General features: G+C 49.3%; 1 protein-coding gene across 11 annotated transcripts in view; it reads left to right on the forward strand.

Moving 5' to 3' along the window:
• The window catches only part of SAMD11 (sterile alpha motif domain containing 11), a 326,185-nt gene that overhangs the window by 188,386 nt on the left and 121,231 nt on the right, over positions 1 to 16,568 (forward strand). The window contains exon 1 of one of the 11 annotated variants that reach the window (XM_081923527.1): positions 4,204 to 4,288. The exons of the other annotated variants lie outside the window; for them this stretch is intronic. Coding sequence (XP_081779653.1) covers positions 4,232 to 4,288 — 57 coding nt within the window. The 5' untranslated portion in view covers positions 4,204 to 4,231. Of the gene's footprint in view, positions 1 to 4,203; positions 4,289 to 16,568 lie in introns of those variants that run through there. 11 annotated transcript variants of the gene reach the window in all.

Consider the following 16,568-nt stretch of genomic DNA (forward strand, 5'->3'; position numbering starts at 1 on the left):
ACTCCAACTCCCACCAGCCCCGGCACCCAGCCTGATGAATGGTCAGGGATGATGGGGAATGTGGTCCAGAAAGGAGACTTCTTGTTGTGTTTCTGCATGTGTGCCTGATCTGGCTCTTATTGAGGCTGATTAAAACAAGGTTGGGGAAGCCTGTGGCCCTCCAGTTGTTGCTGGACTCCAAATCTCCATGTGAACTGCAGAACGTGGTGACATCTTACATTTTTATGTATTTAGGAAGATATAATCATTATAAGCCACTCTGAGCCCCATGGGATAATGGATGGCCAAAACTGAACTAAATGAGTTGTTTTCTCCTCTTGCTTTCTAATTTGGTGCAACTTAACCTAATCTCTCACTGGTGGTTTTTGAGTTTTGCATAGATCCCCCTCCCCCTTTCTCTGCTTGCTCTTGGGGTGTATGTCTGCACCCCAGTTTATTTATTTTCAAGTACAACCCCTGTATATGGGTTTAAACACATCCGTATATAGGGGTTGTATTTTTAAAAATAAACCTGGAGACGAATGTGGTAGGTCTGACTTCTGTGGAAATGGCATTTTGCTGCGTTGCTAAGGCAACAGGAGATAGCACCTGAAGACAAGAACAGGCAGGACTTCCCCTTCTCAGCTGTGGTGGAGCAATAGTGATCGAATGAGATTAGGTAGAATTAGATAATACTAAAATTCGCTATGGTTTTGATGCCAGCCCTTGATTAAATAAGTGAGAAAGTCCTGTCCCCTTGTAGGTAAAATGAATTCTCCTTGGATCAATAACTTTTCATATCCTTTCCCTGACCCCATCAGCTTTGTTTTTGCAGGAGTCTTATGAAGAAGGGGTTATGGCTGGCTGGTAAATAGATGTGCACCTGTGATGAATGAAAGTTGCCCCTAATGACAATCTTTACCAAAAAAAGGTTATTTTTACTCTCTCTTTTTTAAGTCAGAAATGGTAAACATGGTTATTGGTGGGCAGGTAAGCTAGTAAAAATAATTGTGGAGGGTAGGACTAGATGACACTTGGGGGTCCCTTTCCCAAATGGACCGAAACTCTGTCTCTGTTTCAGGCAGCTTTCTATGTTTCTTTGGCATGCCAGAAGCACATTTTCTCTCCTTAAGCTTTCATACCAGTCAGGGGAGAGGAGGCGAGAGTGAGGTGTACCTTAAAGCGATCTCAAAAGTCTGCTTGTTACCTGTTTGGGGAGCGGAGCCCGCAGCAGCCCACCCACCATTCAAAGCAGGTCTTTTGGCGGCCAAAAGGGACAAAGGAGCTTTTGAGGTTTTTCTCATCTATCCTGTTTGAGGTTTGTTTGCGTTTCCCCTCCCCCCACCCCTTCCGGAGATGTTTGGCAGTTTTTTGAATGTGTGCCATGGAAGCCTTCCTGCAGTAAGCCTAACAGGTGAAGTCTCGCTGTTGCAAGGAGCTTCTTACTGGAATTTTTAAAAAATATATATACTCTGGATAAATGCTCCCCCCTCCCAGTGGCTAGGGAAGTAAGAGACAAGTTCATAGTGTTACAGTTAGTATATGGATTGGAACCAGTTTATGCTATATGTATGCCCGCTCAACGGTTTCAGTCTGTGGAGTCAGCCCCTTTACAGGTACTGCATGATACAGTGGTACCTCAGGTTACATATGCTTCAGGTTACATACGCTTCAGGTTACAGACTCCGCTAAGCCAGAAATAGTGCTTCAGGTTAAGAACTTTGCTTCAGGATGAGAACAGAAATCGTGCTCCGGCGGTGCGGCGGCAGCAGGAGGCCCCATTAGCTAAAGTGGTGCTTCAGGTTAAGAACAGTTTCAGGTTAAGGATGGACCTCCGGAACAAATTAAATACAGTGGTACCTCGGGTTAAGAACTTAATTTGTTCCGGAGGTCCGTTCTTAACCTGAAACTGTTCTTAACCTGAAGACCACACTTTAGTTAATGGGGCCTCCTGCTGCTGCCGTGCCGCCGGAACACAATTTCTGTTCTCATCCTGAAGCAAAGTTCTTAACCTGAGGTAATATTTCTGGGTTAGCGGAGTCTGTAACCTGAAGCGTATGTAACCTGAGGTACCACTGTACTTAACCTGAGGTACCACTGTACTAGCTTTGCACTTGTAAGATATTGGCCTTTGGGTGTGGCAGCACCTGCATTTTGGAACTCCTTGCCTATTGAAAGCAGCCAGGCGACTTCACTGTACTGTTTTTGGTGCCTGCTTAAAAGCATCTTTGTTTAGACCAGCCTTCCTAGACATGTAGGAGTTGTACATGTCTTATTTCCTTGGAGCTACTTATTTGATTACAGCAAGCCCACAACTTACACAGGGGTTCTGTTCCCAGGGATCGCTCTTAAAGCCAAAATTGCATATAGTCAAAACACATGGGGTTCAGTGGCAGGTGGGATTGTGAAAGTCCTTTTTCCTGGAACCCTGCCCCCTTTCCACCCCCTTTTTATTTACTTTTTTGCCACGCACATAAAGCTCGAATGTGTTACATGCATGTATGTTGTGGGCTTACTGTATTTTAAAATGTCTGTTTTGGGCTGTTTTTCAATTGATAGTTTTAAAGTTTTATTGCTAAACATTTCGAGGTTAGCAATAATACACCAAGCAGTGCATAAATTTTGTTACATCATCAAATTCCAAACTTGGAGTGCTATAGGGCCATGCTGTGAATATACTCCTGCAGCAACCTGTACTGTGCACCACACAAATATGGCTTCTTCAAACTATTCCCCCCCCCCCTTTGTGAGAAGCTAGTCTGCTCCCTCTCTTTCAGTGTTTTACTTTGTGTCCACACTGGGGGGAAAACAAAAATTCTTGCATATATAGAGGTAAATATTGTTATCAATGTAAAGCATGTGGGTATTGGGGTATATTTTGCATAATTCTAATTCTGCAAGTTTGAGGGGGTGGGGATCCTGATCAGTGCAGCCTTCCCCAACCACGAGCTCTCCAGATAGTTTCGACCACAACTCTCATCCACCCCGGTCAGGAGTGATCCAAAACATCTGGTGGGTATCAGGTTGGGGAAGGCTGGAGTGTAATGTGTGGAAAACTAGGACTGGGCAATAATCTGGTTTTCAACTTACAAAGGTAAAGGGACCCCTGACCATTAGGTCCAGTCGTGGCCGACTCTGGGGTTGCGGCGCTCATCTCGCTTTATTGGCCGAGGGAGCCGGCGTACAGCCTCCGGGTCATGTGGCCAGCATGACTAAGCCGCTTCTAGCGAACCAGAGCAGCTCACAGAAACGCCGTTTACCTTCCCGCCGGAGCGGTACCTATTTATCTACTTGCACTTTGACGTGCTTTTGAACTGCTAGGTTCGCAGGAGCTGGGACCCAGCAATGGGAGCTCACCCCGTCGCGGGGATTTGAACCCCCGACCTTCTGATCGGCAAGTCCTAGGCTCTGTGGTTTAACCCACAGCGCCACCCACGTCCCTTTCAACATATATCACTAGCTAAACATCTTTGCTCATAATCTGCTTGGTGTACCAACTCTGCAAGTTAGACTTGCCCATGAGAATTGCACCATGGTGCGATGGTTAGAGTGTCAGACAAAGGGCAGGATGGGGGCAAAGCATAAGTTCGCATCCCGACTTGGCCAAGAAGCTCTCAAGGCACATTAAAAAAGCTTGCTCTCTTTTAGCCAGGCCTACTTCATAGGGTTGTTCTGAAAATAACAACGGAGGGGAGGACCACCAATACCACCTTGAGAGTTCCTTGGGAGGAGGGTAGGATAAGAAAGAAATAGTACCTCTTTGTTCTTCCACTTAAAAAAACAAAACCCGACTGCTGTGTTTACAGCCGTGACACAAACTATTGCAAAGGACAGAAGATCAAGCTTTGCCGTTGAAACAACGAGCCCTGTGTGGTTTTCATCTGTGAGCCAAACCTTATTTCCACACCTGGATGCTATTTGAGCCCCAGTCCTTGTCTGGCTGCTTTTTTTTTGGTCTGTGTTTTTTCTCTCCTTCTCCCCAGCCTTTCCTGTTTGGCCCTGGCAGGTAACAAAGACCTGGCGGCTTTTCAATTATCTAAATAACTGATTAGGGTCTGTTTTGTCAAGACTTGCACCTCCTTAAACAAACAAATTTCTCCCTTTCCTTGATGTTTGCTTTAACGATCTTGGAAGGATGTCAATAGCAGTGGGTTGTTCAGGAGGGGGGAAACCAGTTGGGCCGTAATGCATCGCAGGGTACCGTTGGGAAATGTGCTGAACGCCGCTCTTCTCCCTCCCCACCCTGCTCATAATGAGAACTGCCGTCCTTCAGCAAGGGCCAAACGTTTTGCCCAAAGGCAAGCAAGAGGTATGTTAAGCCGGGCGATGTCTACTAAGACAGTGTTCAGTTACAGGCACCTGCCAAAACAATGTTTTGCTTTTCTGACACTGGCAATATTGGCAAATTTGTCCCCATCCACCCAATCGCCTTCAGCATCTACAGGCAAGATAAATATTGGCGACAAACTGGCCTTCTCCAGTTAGTAGAGTTCTATCAAAGTACCATCCTTTTCTAGTTGGTTATCAGGTGTTTTTTCACTAGAAAAGATAGCGCTTTGTTAGCACCTTTCTGACTGCAGGAGGCAGCACAACGTTGATGGTTTGCTGATAATAGTGTATTGTTCGTTTTCACCTGTACATTCACAAGACACTGTTCCCTCAGAACAATTCAGGATGGTGTTGTCTCTCCCAGTCAGCAGGGTGCTAGCAAAGAGCTATCTTTTTTCCAGTAAACAAATACTGTAGTTGACTCATGGGGCAATGCATTCAACAACAAAAGCTTCAAACAACTAAGGTTGTACAGTGGTGCCCCGCAAGACAAATGCCTCGCAAGACGAAAAACCCGCAAGACGAAAGGGTTTTTCGGTTTTTGCGTCGCTTCGCTAGACGATTTTCCCTATGGGCTTGCTTCGCAAGACGAAAGCCCGTAGGGAAATATCCGGGGACCTCTTTTAAATGCTGGCGGTGGGGAGCAAAGCCTTCCCCCCCCCTCCGGACTTCAGAAGAGGTCCAGGAAGGCCGGCGGGGGCGAAAGGTTTTGCTCCCCACCGCCAGCATTTTAAAAGCTGGACCTCTTCCGAAGGCCGGCGGGGGGCAAAAGTCTTTGTCCCCCCTGCCTGCCTTCCGCGGAAAGCGGGAAGGCAGCGCTGTGTTTTCCGCTCTCCCGGGAAGGCAGGCAGGGGGGAGCAAAGACTTTTGCCCCCCGCCCGCCTTCGGAAGAGGTCCTGGACTTTTAAATCGCCCCGGGACTGTCTTAAATCGCAACTGGTGCAACTGGACTTCTCTGCGACCCTTCCCCTCTGCAGGGAGGTGGGACCAATTCGGATGGTCCGCCCCCGCCACTTAATGGATCCAAATGGTTTCCAGAGAGTGGTAGGGGATGCTTTATCCCATGTTGATGGCCTTTCAGCTGATTCCCTGGTGGCCCGCTGGAATGCGGAGTTAACCAGGGCTATTGACTGTCTGGCTCCGAAGCGCCCTCTCCGATTGCATGGAGCCCGGACAGCCCCGTGGTTTTCTTCGGAGCTGAGGGCGATGAAACAATCGTTGAGACGGCTAGAGCGTCGGTGGCAGAAAACTCACTCCGAATCTGACCGGACACAGGTTAGAGCTCAACGTCGAGCCTACCAAGTGGCGATAGCGACGGCGAAGAAGACTTTCTTCACCGCCTCTATTGCATCTGCAGAAAATAGTAGCAGGAGACTCTTTCAGGTGGTCCGCAATTTAACGGAACCACCTTTACCACCGGGGCCTTGTACAGACCCCAAGATCTCCTGCAACGATTTTGCAAAGTTTTTTGCAGATAAAATCACTCATATTCGGAAGGAGCTAGACACCACCGTGGGAGCAGGGCTGGGGCGGGAGAGTGCTAGAGCCCTGTCTGGTCAAGTTGCATGGAATCAGTTTCAATCCGTTACCCCCGAGGATGTGGACAGGCTGCTTGGACGCGTGAAACCAACCACCTGTCTCCTTGATCCTTGCCCATCCTGGCTAATAAAAGCAAGCCGGGAAGGGCTGGGCGATGGGCTCTGCGGGGTGGTGAATGCTTCCCTCTGTGAGGGAACATTCCCAGATCCGCTGAAAGAGGCGATCGTTAAACCGCTTCTTAAAAAACCATCTTTAGACCCGGCCAGTATGGCCAACTATCGCCCAGTCTCAAATCTTCCATTCTTGGGCAAGGTGATTGAGCGTGTGGTTGCTGAACAACTCCAGGCACGCCTGGAGGATGCGGACCATTTGGATCCCTTCCAATCGGGGTTCAGGCCTCATCATGGGACCGAAACTGCCTTGGTCGCAGTGGTTGATGATCTCCGGCGAGCTAGGGACAAAGGTGAGAGTTGTTTCCTAGTTCTGCTGGATCTCTCAGCGGCCTTTGATACAATCGACCATAACATCCTTCTGGACCGTCTAGAGGGGCTGGGAGCTGGGGGCACTGTTATACAGTGGTTTCGCTCCTTCCTGCTGGGCCGTGTTCAGAAAGTGGTGGTGGGGGATGAGTGTTCAGACCCTTGGGACCTCACTTGTGGGGTACCTCAGGGTTCCGTCCTCTCCCCCATGCTTTTTAACATCTATATGAAGCCGCTGGGAGAGATCATCAGGGGGTTTGGACTGGGTGTCCATCAATATGCAGATGATACCCAGCTCTACCTCTCTTTCAAATCAGAACCAGTGAAGGCGGTGAAGGTCCTGTGTGAGTGCCTGGAGGCGGTTGGAGGATGGATGGCGGCTAATGGATTGAGGCTGAATCCTGACAAGACAGAAGTACTGTTTTTGGGGGACAGGGGGCGGGCTGGTGTGGAGGACTCCCTGGTCCTGAATAGGGTAACTGTGCCCCTGAAGGACCAGGTGCGTAGCCTGGGAGTCATTTTGGACTCACAGCTGTCCATGGAGGCGCAGGTCAATTCTGTATCCAGGGCAGCTGTCTACCAACTCCACCTGGTACGCAGGCTGAGACCCTACCTGCCCGCAGACTGTCTCGCCAGAGTAGTGCAGGCTCTAGTTATCTCCCGCTTGGACTACTGCAATGCGCTCTACGTGGGGCTACCTTTGAAGGTGACTCGGAAACTACAGCTAATCCAGAATGCGGCAGCTAGACTGGTGACTGGGGGCGGCCGCCGAGACCACATAACACCGGTCTTGAAAGACCTACATTGGCTCCCAGTACGTTTCCGAGCACAATTCAAAGTGTTGGTGTTGACCTTTAAAGCCCTAAACGGCCTCGGCCCAGTATACCTGAAGGAGCGTCTCCACCCCCATCGTTCTGCCCGGACGCTGAGGTCCAGTGCCGAGGGCCTTCTGGCGGTTCCCTCATTGCGAGAAGCAAAGCTACAGGGAACCAGGCAGAGGGCCTTTTCGGTAGTGGCGCCCGCCCTGTGGAACGCCCTCCCAGCAGATGTCAAAATGATAAACAACTACTTGACATTCAGAAAACATCTTAAGGCAGCCCTGTTCAGGGAAGTTTTTAATGTATGATATTTTAGTGTTTCCTGGTTTCTATGGAAGCCGCTCAGAGTGGCTGGGGGGGGCCCAGCCAGATGGGCGGGGTATAAATAATAAATTATTATTATTATTATTATTAAATCGCCCCGGGCTGCCTTTGCTGCCGCCCGCCAGCATTTTAAAAAACCTCGGGCCAGCGGAGAAGTCCTCTGCTGTCCCGGGGTTTTTTTAAAATGCTGGGGGTGGGAAGAAAAGCCCTTGTCCGCCCCCCCCCAGCCTTCAGAAGAGGTCGGGGGACAGACTGTCCCCGGACCTGGTCTGAAGGCGGTTTCCATAGGAACGCATTAATTAATTTTCAATGCATTCCTATGGGAAACCGTGCTTCGCAAGACGAAAAACTCGCAAGACGAAAGAACTTGCGGAACGAATTAATTTCGTCTTGTGAGGCACCACTGTAGAATTGTGAGCAAAAAATTAGTACAGTGGTACCTCTGGTTACATACTTAATTTGTTCCGGAGGTCCGTTCTTAACCTGAAGCACCACTTTAGCTAATGGGGCCTCCTGCTGCCGCTGCGCCATCAGAGCACGATTTCTGTTCTCATCCTGAAGCAAAGTTCTTAACCCGAGGTAATATTTCTGGGTTAGCAGCGTCTGTAACCTGAGGCGTATGTAACCCAAGGTACCACTGTACTGTTTAAAACTAACTTATGTGATTGTTTACCAGTAGTCCAGTCTGAGCCCACTGTCTTGTTACTATCAATGTGGCTGTTTATTTGCATCATATTTGTAATCTATGGGGCATTCAGACACTTCTGGGGGGAAATGTAGAAATTTGAGATTTCCAGACAGCTATATGCTGTAATAGCATATAAAGGTAAAGGGACCCCTGACCATTAGGCCCAGTCGTGACCGACAGGGGTTGCAGCGCTCATCTCGCTTTATTGGCTGAGGGAGCCAGCGTACAGCTTCCGGGTCATGTGGCCAACATGACTAAGCCATTTCTGGCGAACCAGAGCAGGGCACAGAAACGCCGTTTACCCTCCCGCTGGAGCAGTACCTACCGTATTTTTCGCACCATAGGGCGCACTGGACCATAGGGCGCACCCAGTTTTTTGGGGGGGAAATAAAGGGGAAAAAATTATTTCCCCCCCAGGTGCGGGGCTGGGGCGGGGGAAGCTAGAGCTTCCCCCGACCCCAGCCCTCAAACAGGCAGCTCTCCGCAAGCAGCGGGAGCGCTCCCGCTGCTTGCGGAGAGGTCCGCGAAGCCTGGACGCGCTGAGCTCAGCGCGCCCAGGCTTCGGCATGCAGGCAGCTCTCCGCAAGCAGCGGGAACGCTCCCGCTGCTTGCGGAGAGGTCCGCGAAGCCTGGACGCGCTGAGCTCAGCGCGCCCAGGCTTCGGCATGCAGGCACCTCTCCGCAAGCAGCGGGAACGCTCCCGCTGCTTGCGGAGAGGTCCGCGAAGCCTGGACGCGCTGAGCTCAGCGCGCCCAGGCTTCGGCATGCAGGCAGCTCTCCGCAAGCAGCGGGAACGCTCCCGCTGCTTGCGGAGAGGTCCGCGAAGCCTGGACGCGCTGAGCTCAGCGCGCCCAGGCTTCGGCATGCAGGCACCTCTCCGCAAGCAGCGGGAACGCTCCCGCTGCTTGCGGAGAGGTCCGCGAAGCCTGGACGCGCTGAGCTCAGCGCGCCCAGGCTTCGGCATGCAGGCAGCTCTCCGCAAGCAGCGGGAACGCTCCCGCTGCTTGCGGAGAGGTCCGCGAAGCCTGGACGCGCTGAGCTCAGCGCGCCCAGGCTTCGGCATGCAGGCACCTCTCCGCAAGCAGCGGGAGCCCAGCGCTGGGCTCCTGCTGCTTGCGGAGAGGTGTGCGAAGCCTGGAGAGCATGAGGGGTTGGTGCGCACCGACCCCTCTCACTCTCCAGGCTTCAGCGAAAGCCTGCATTCGCACCATAGGACGCACACACATTTCCCCTTCATTTTTGGAGGGGAAAAAGTGCGTCCTATGGTGCGAAAAATACGGTATTTATCTACTTGCACTTTGATGTGCTTTCGAACTGCTAGGTTGGCAGGAGCAGGGACCGAGCAACGGGAGCTCACCCCGTCACAGGGATTTGAACCGCCGACCTTCTGATCGGCAAATCCTAGGCTCCGTGGTTTAACCCACAGCGCCACCCACTACCCAAAGAGCCAGACATGGAACCTCCCTATTTAGAGGTAGTATACCTGGGAATACTGAGATGCTGGAAACAAATTGCAGGCCAAAATCAGTGTTTTCATATTCAGCTTGAGCGCCCAAAGGTTCTTAGTCTTTGTGTGCATATGTATATTTATCTCTACAAACCTCCATATAAGGATGTTAGAGAATTCTGCTGAACTTGGAAATGGGAGCAGAACCTGCTGCTGTTTGCTTATTCGTCCCATTTCCAGAATGGAAATCAATTGTATTTGCTGTTGCTGTTGCTTTCAATCCGTAAACGATACATGATTGAGAATGCCCCCCCCCCATCTAGTCCAGCATCCTGTTCTCACAGTTGCATGCAATGAATACAAGGTGGAAGGAAAAATTATGCCTTCGTACATTCCTACATATCTATATTTGTAGATCTACATATACCAACCCATAGATTCATATAGAAAACTCAACCCCTCAGGTCACAGTTCTTTCAATTGCACACTCCCATCTCCAGCCTTCACTATCATTCTTTTGCACCCTATATATGGAAAACACACACACATGCATCTCACACAACCATGAAGAGTAGCCACATTAAGTGCACACCCCAGGTACAGCCCCCTCCGGCTTGGATTGCACGAACTCCTGGTGCGAGGGCCCTTGTTGAAGAATGGCATGCTCTGCTTCAGAAGCAGGCAGCAAAACGGCTTTATTGATTAAGGGGGAGGCAGGGAAGGTAATAGGCATTTTGCCCGGGGCGCCTCAACCGCGTTACTTTGCCGTCACTCTCTCGCCATTCCAGCCGGAAAATTGGGTTAGGGAGAGATAAATAAATAAAGGAGCGGAGAACAGCGGGAGGTTGACAGGCAGCCAGATGCTGACCCCAAGCGCGGCCACCCTGGGTTAGAAAAATACAAAGTGAATGTTGACAATCTCTCCCATCACTCTGTGTGTGTGCGTTTGTGCGCACACCCACCCACACCGACACCCCTCTGGGGTTGTGCTGATAACTTAGCCTGCCGTTGCGATTTCATCTTGTATAAAGGATTCACTGTGCAATGGCTGTGCAAGCTGAAAGGAACAGATTTGGGGGGTCTGGAGTTAGGCTTGAGGGTCAGGGTTGTGAGTTTTGCCCTGTCTGACTATTGCTGTGTTGTTAGTTTGTTCATCTTGTTGCATCCCTCTTGTTCACTCTTCCTACCCTCCAATCCCGCTCAAGGGTGGTATCCAATTAAGATTTGCTCTGAGTAGACACGCGGATAAAAAAAGTGCTGGGAAAAATATGCCTCTGAACATATTCTGGTGCACATCACTGTTGGGGACCACTGCTACGGTCTTGGTGCTCAATGGTTACTTAAGGTTGCTGGTGCTTGCCCTATCTCTAAGATAGATTAGTATCCTCTCTAGATTTCTAGGGTAAGGCTAGCAGTTGCGACTAGCCACAGCAGCTATCTTCTTCATCCATTGTGGGAGGCAGTATGCCTCTGAAAATCAGTTGCTGGGAATCACCAATGGGGAGAGTTCTTGTTGGGTTCAGGTCCTGCTTGCAGGCTTCTCAGAGGCATCTGATTGGCTCTTATTATGTCCTTACATTGTACAGCTTCTGTTTTAAGGACTGTGGAGGGTAGAGGTAAATCCTATTTACTCTGTGGGATTCTGCTTTTAAGTGTTTCCCAGGTTTAAAAACAAGCCAAGAAGGAAAGAAAATCCCTTGCAAGTAAAAAATCCACCCCAGTTGCAGAGTGTTTCTGGCTTCTGCTGCAGGCTGTTGTGGGAAGTTAATGGCATGCGGCAGATCCAGCAGAATTGTGGGCACACCACCACGGGTTAGTTCAAAGCATAGTGTGGTGGGTTTCTTGTATGCATAGGTGTTGGGGCATTATTTTTTTCTGTGTCTCTGCTTCTGAACAAACCTGGCTCACACTACAATGCTAGGCTCTTGGGTCATTGCACAGTGCTTTTGCTCCAGGAATCGATATTGTCAGGGGCGTGTCACAGCGCTGGCTTGAACTAACACTTGGGCGGCCCGTTTATTTATTCAACTGCGTATTGATCTGCTGAGCTGGGCTTTGGCCTTGGGCTACGGCTCGGGGTTACATCCAGAATGGCGCCTGTACTGCAGTTCTGCGGGAGCGGAGACAAAGCACAGGTTGTGGAGTTTCTCATCCCAATAAATTTCCTTTTTCTTCTTTTTTTTAAAAAGGGACTTCGGTTTCTAGCCCTTAGGGGTACTCTTGCAGAATCCAAAACTGCCTGAGGAATGCCTGAATGTGGAGGGTAAGGTACTCAAATGGCTACTAACCATAAGTTCTACCTCCGTTGGCAGAGGCTGCATGGTTCTGAATGCCAGTTGGCTGGGGTTCCAAAGTGGGGAGAGTTGCTATTGCACTTAGGCCCTGCTTGCAAGTTTCCCTTAAGCATCTGATTGGGAACTGTGAGAACAGGATACTGGACTACATTTACCCTTGACTTGATCCAAGAGGGCTCTTTCTATGCCCTTACAATCCCCCTTCCTGCAGTGATCAGGAGTTGCCCTGTATCCACCCTTTCCCCTCCCCACAATTAACCGAAGAGATCTTGTGAAATAGTAAAACCACACAGAATTCATTCAAGTCAAATATGATAGATAGATAGATAGATAGATAGATAGATAGATAGATAGATAGATGATAGATATATTATTTATACCCAGCCAAGACCAGGTTCAGGGCTGCTAACACCAGGTATAAAAACAATTGATTAAAATACAACTTAAAAACAAGATTAAAAGACAACATTAAAATGCAGCCTCATTTCAGTAGAAACTCAAATCAAAAACTATTTGGGGATGAAAACATCAAATCTTCACCAAGGCCAACTATCCAGACTGGTCCTACGTGGGCCAGAAAAAAGCCAGGGAAGTCCCCAAATAGGAGTTCCATCACAGAAGGAAAAAGAAAAGAGGGGGAGGGGATCAAGTTGATTCCAAGCCCCAAAGGCCAGGTGGAACAACTCTGTCTTACAGGCCCTGCGGAAAGAAATCAGATATAGTGGTGCAAAAGTCCTTAATTCGCAGGACCCTCACATGTGTTGCAGAATTTCCTGCAGAAATTGTTACTCCCTGCTACCTTGTGCAGAATTAACATGCAGCCGTGGTTGAAATCTTCTGTGCTGTAAGGCTAAGCCAACAGGCCAAGCCCATCTTGACGCTTCCTTTTCCAGAGACCCCTGTCTACATACAATTCCATGGCTGCTTCAAGAGTCATGTAAAACACAGGTGGGGGAATCTCAGGCCCGGGGGCCAAAATGCAGCCCTCCATACATTTCCATCAGGCTTTTGGGACTCTTATAGGCCATGCCCTTTCCTAGCCCCACCCCCGTTCTCATGTCATGCCCCTCACTGACCCTCTTCTCTCTCTGGCTGGAAAAGTTCATTGAACTGTGATAATGACTCTTGCTTGCCTGGATGAGAGGGAGGGTGCAGACACCTGGATTTTGCATTGCTTGAGTGTAGCCTGCTGTACAGAGGTAAGAGCCACATCTGGCTGCAGGAGTTGCTGAAAGGAGGTGTCCAAGATGCCATCCAGCCAAATTCTGTATGTGTATAGGGAACACTTCCTCTTGCTGTCAATCTTAATTGCCCTTCTTTTCAAAAATTTCCAGAGTTGAGACCTGGAATGTCACACATTAAAAACTTTCCTGAACAAGGCTGCCTTCAGATGTCTTTTAAATGTAAGGTAGTTGTTTATCTCTTTGACATCTGATGGGAGGGCGTTCCACAGGGTGGGCGCTGCTACTGAGAAGGCCCTCTGCCTGGTTCCCTGTAGCTTTGCTTTTCGCGATGAGGGTACCGCCAGAAGGCCCTTGGCGCTGGACCTCAGCGTCCGGGCAGAGCAATGGGGATGGAGACGCTCCTTCAGGTATTCTGGGCTGAGGCCGTTTAGGGCTTTAAAGGTCAACACCAACACTTTGAATTGTGCTTGGAAACATACCGGGAGCCAATGTAGATCTTTCAAGATCAGTGTTATGTGGTCTCGGTGGCCGCTCCCAGTCACCAGTCTAGCTGCCGCATTCTTGATTAGTTATAGTTTCTGGGTCACCTTCAAAGGTAGCCCCACGTAGAACGCATTGCAGTAGTCTTTCTTCTGGTTCTCAGTTTCTAATCCCTCAATTCCACCTGTCTGCCATGTGGGCTCCTGTGGAATTGGTGTGGGAGCGATCAGGTGAAGGGCCTGCAAAATCCACTTTCTTTCATCCTTGTCCGTCCCCCCCACCCCAAAAAAAACTATTTCAGTATCTTGACTCTCTCCTAGTCTCTCTGCAAATGTGTGAAGACATGTACTTTGCTAATGATTCCTAAATATAGCAGCTGTTCGGTGCACCTGTTAAGCTGTCAAATGTTGCCACAACCTAGCCACTCTTGCCATTTGTTGGAGCTGCTGGTTTGTCCCCCATCCCCACTCGCCAGCGGCTTGACGAGTTCCCTCAGGGCCCCCCACAAAAGCTTTAGAAAGTGAACTCCAGGCTGAGAAGCAGAAATCTTAATGAGAGCCAGCAATTCCCCCCCCCCTTTTGTGTTTTGGTTAGGAAGTCCTTGGGAGGCCAGGCTTAGTTCTTTTTCCGTTCACCTTCATGCAGGAGTGGAGGGTGGGGCTACGTCACCTAACGTTCTGTAATATATCCTAAATGCCCGTGGGACAATATCCAGGTAATTCGGCAAGGGATAGCAAGAGGGAGAGAAATTAATGACTCTGCTTATTAATGAAATTAATAAGCTGCTTCTGCATCCAAAGCAGGTGAACTTTGGCCCCGTCCCTTGAGAAAACCCTTGAGAAAAAGGAATGTAGGAATCTGCCTTCTACTGAGCCAGACCGTTGGTCTGTCAAGCTGTATTGACTGGCAGTGGCTCTCCAGGGTTTTAGACCAAAGTCTTCCCTAGCCCCAACTTAGAGATGCTGAGGATTGAACCTGGGACCTTCTACTGATGCTCTGCCACTGAGCAAGTAACCATTGCAAGCTCAGCGATGCATCCTCCCCTCCCTCCTCATGGTGCCATCCTGCTCGCCCAGGGCCAAAGTAGGCATTATGGTAAATGTGTGGTTAGTGTGGAGAATAGCACACACTCCTGCATAGTTCTTGCTTCCCCTCCCTTTGGAGCATCTCGTACAACAACACAAGAAGAGATTCCCTTTTGTCTGCAACCTCCTCCTCTTCTCTCCCCCCCTCCCCCAAATTCACAGGCACACACAATTACTAACAGCGATAAGCTCAGGTCTCCAAAAAATCCAGGAAAATCACTCTTTGTTACATGGCAAATAAAGCAAGCCTATAGGGAAAATAACCATAAATGTTCATTATTTGTACAGGAAAATCAATTTGTAGGCCAATTGACCAAACAAAGTAATGCAATTTGCTGGAAAATCTCTTCTACACCCCCACCCTCATGTAGTAGACAAATCATCAAGCCAGTTGTGAATGGAAACCTAAATTTGTGCACGCACACACACATATTTCTTATGGGCTTGGTGTGGAATTTACGTGTTCTTGGGGAGGGGGAAGAGAAAGCTTATATGGAAGGGCAGAGGCCAATGGAGATCTTCATACAAATTCTCTCAGAGGCGTTTGCAATTTCATACCCTTCCTTAAAAAAGAAAAGTTTCCAGCATAGTGAACAACTTGGAGGACTTCTTTGGGTGGTGATAATGTGGTGGACTCCCAGATACTTGCAAGAGTTTAGGAGAAGATGGGGGATACTTTTTCTAAAGGCCTGCTCTGAGGGAAAGCACCTTAGCTCAGGGGTAAGCACCTGCCTTTCATGTAGGAGTCCCAGGTTCATCCTTGAACTTGGCCTGGAAACGAATTGGCAGCCGGCCCAGCAACCCTTTGAGGCAGGTTAGGTTGACAAGGACATCTCCTGTGGAGTGTCATAGCTGAGTTGGTGTTAGAACCTTGGCTTCCCTGGTCCTAGTCTGACCCCCTTAATGCTACACCACATTAGCTGCCTTGTTTTCCATTGTTTTTCTGCTGATTTGGTCCAAATCTTAAAGAGAACCCATTTCTTGGATGTAGCTCAGTGACAGAGCTCTTGCTTGTATGCAGAATATCCCAGGTTTATCAACATAGGGCTTGGAGAGACCCAGGAGAGCTGCTACCAGTCTGTGTAGATCAAGAGTCGGCAAGGTTTATCTGCTGTGGGCTGCTTAACTCCTGTGGAGATCAATTCATGGGCCAGAGCACGAGTGTGCAATTTTGGTGTCTGCACATGCACAGACGCAATTTGCAGCGCAGAGGAGTCATTCACAGCTTCCCATTGGCTGCAGGAGCTTTCTGTAGCCAATGGAAGGTTGCCAAGCATCGTGGAAGGCGGTCCCCGCTCTGCACCGGTTTAGCGTGGCACACGGGAGCCGGCCGAGCGGGTGGCGAGGGTCCATGGGCCAGTTATGCGACCTCCATGGGCTGCTTCCAGCCCATGGGCCTTAGGTTGCCAATGCCTGGTGTAGATAGTTCTGGGTCATATGGACCCAGCAGACTGACTTTGTATGAGGCAGTTGTTGATAAGTGCCAGCTTGGGGATCTGAAAGTACTTCACGGGTGCTTCCAGGCGGGGTTTAGTCAATAAGGGCAAATTCACATTAGACAATTATAGTTGATTGGGAAGCCTTGCACAACAAACCTGCTTCTCCAAAAGATCAGACTTCTTGCAGTATGAATAATGATTGGAAAATGCAGCAGAATATGTGGGACAACACCTGCTTTTACTCCTTGCAAACAAATCAGAATGAAAACTCATTAAATAGCCAACATGATCTAATCTCTTTGCAAACAAATCAGGATGGATGCTCAATATGGGTGCGCAGTTGGGAGAATTCTGGCATAGAAATGTGCTGTGACCTAGTCCAGGTCAGATGTGAAACTGGGAATATTCACACACACACACACACACACTCCTCCCTTTTGATCCTTTCCACTCTCCCTCCTTCCACATTTCCAGGTGGTTGGG

Source organism: Podarcis melisellensis (genome assembly GCF_964234715.1).
Source record: "Podarcis melisellensis genome assembly, chromosome: 8".
In the NCBI taxonomy this organism is placed as follows: Eukaryota; Metazoa; Chordata; class Lepidosauria; order Squamata; family Lacertidae; genus Podarcis; species Podarcis melisellensis.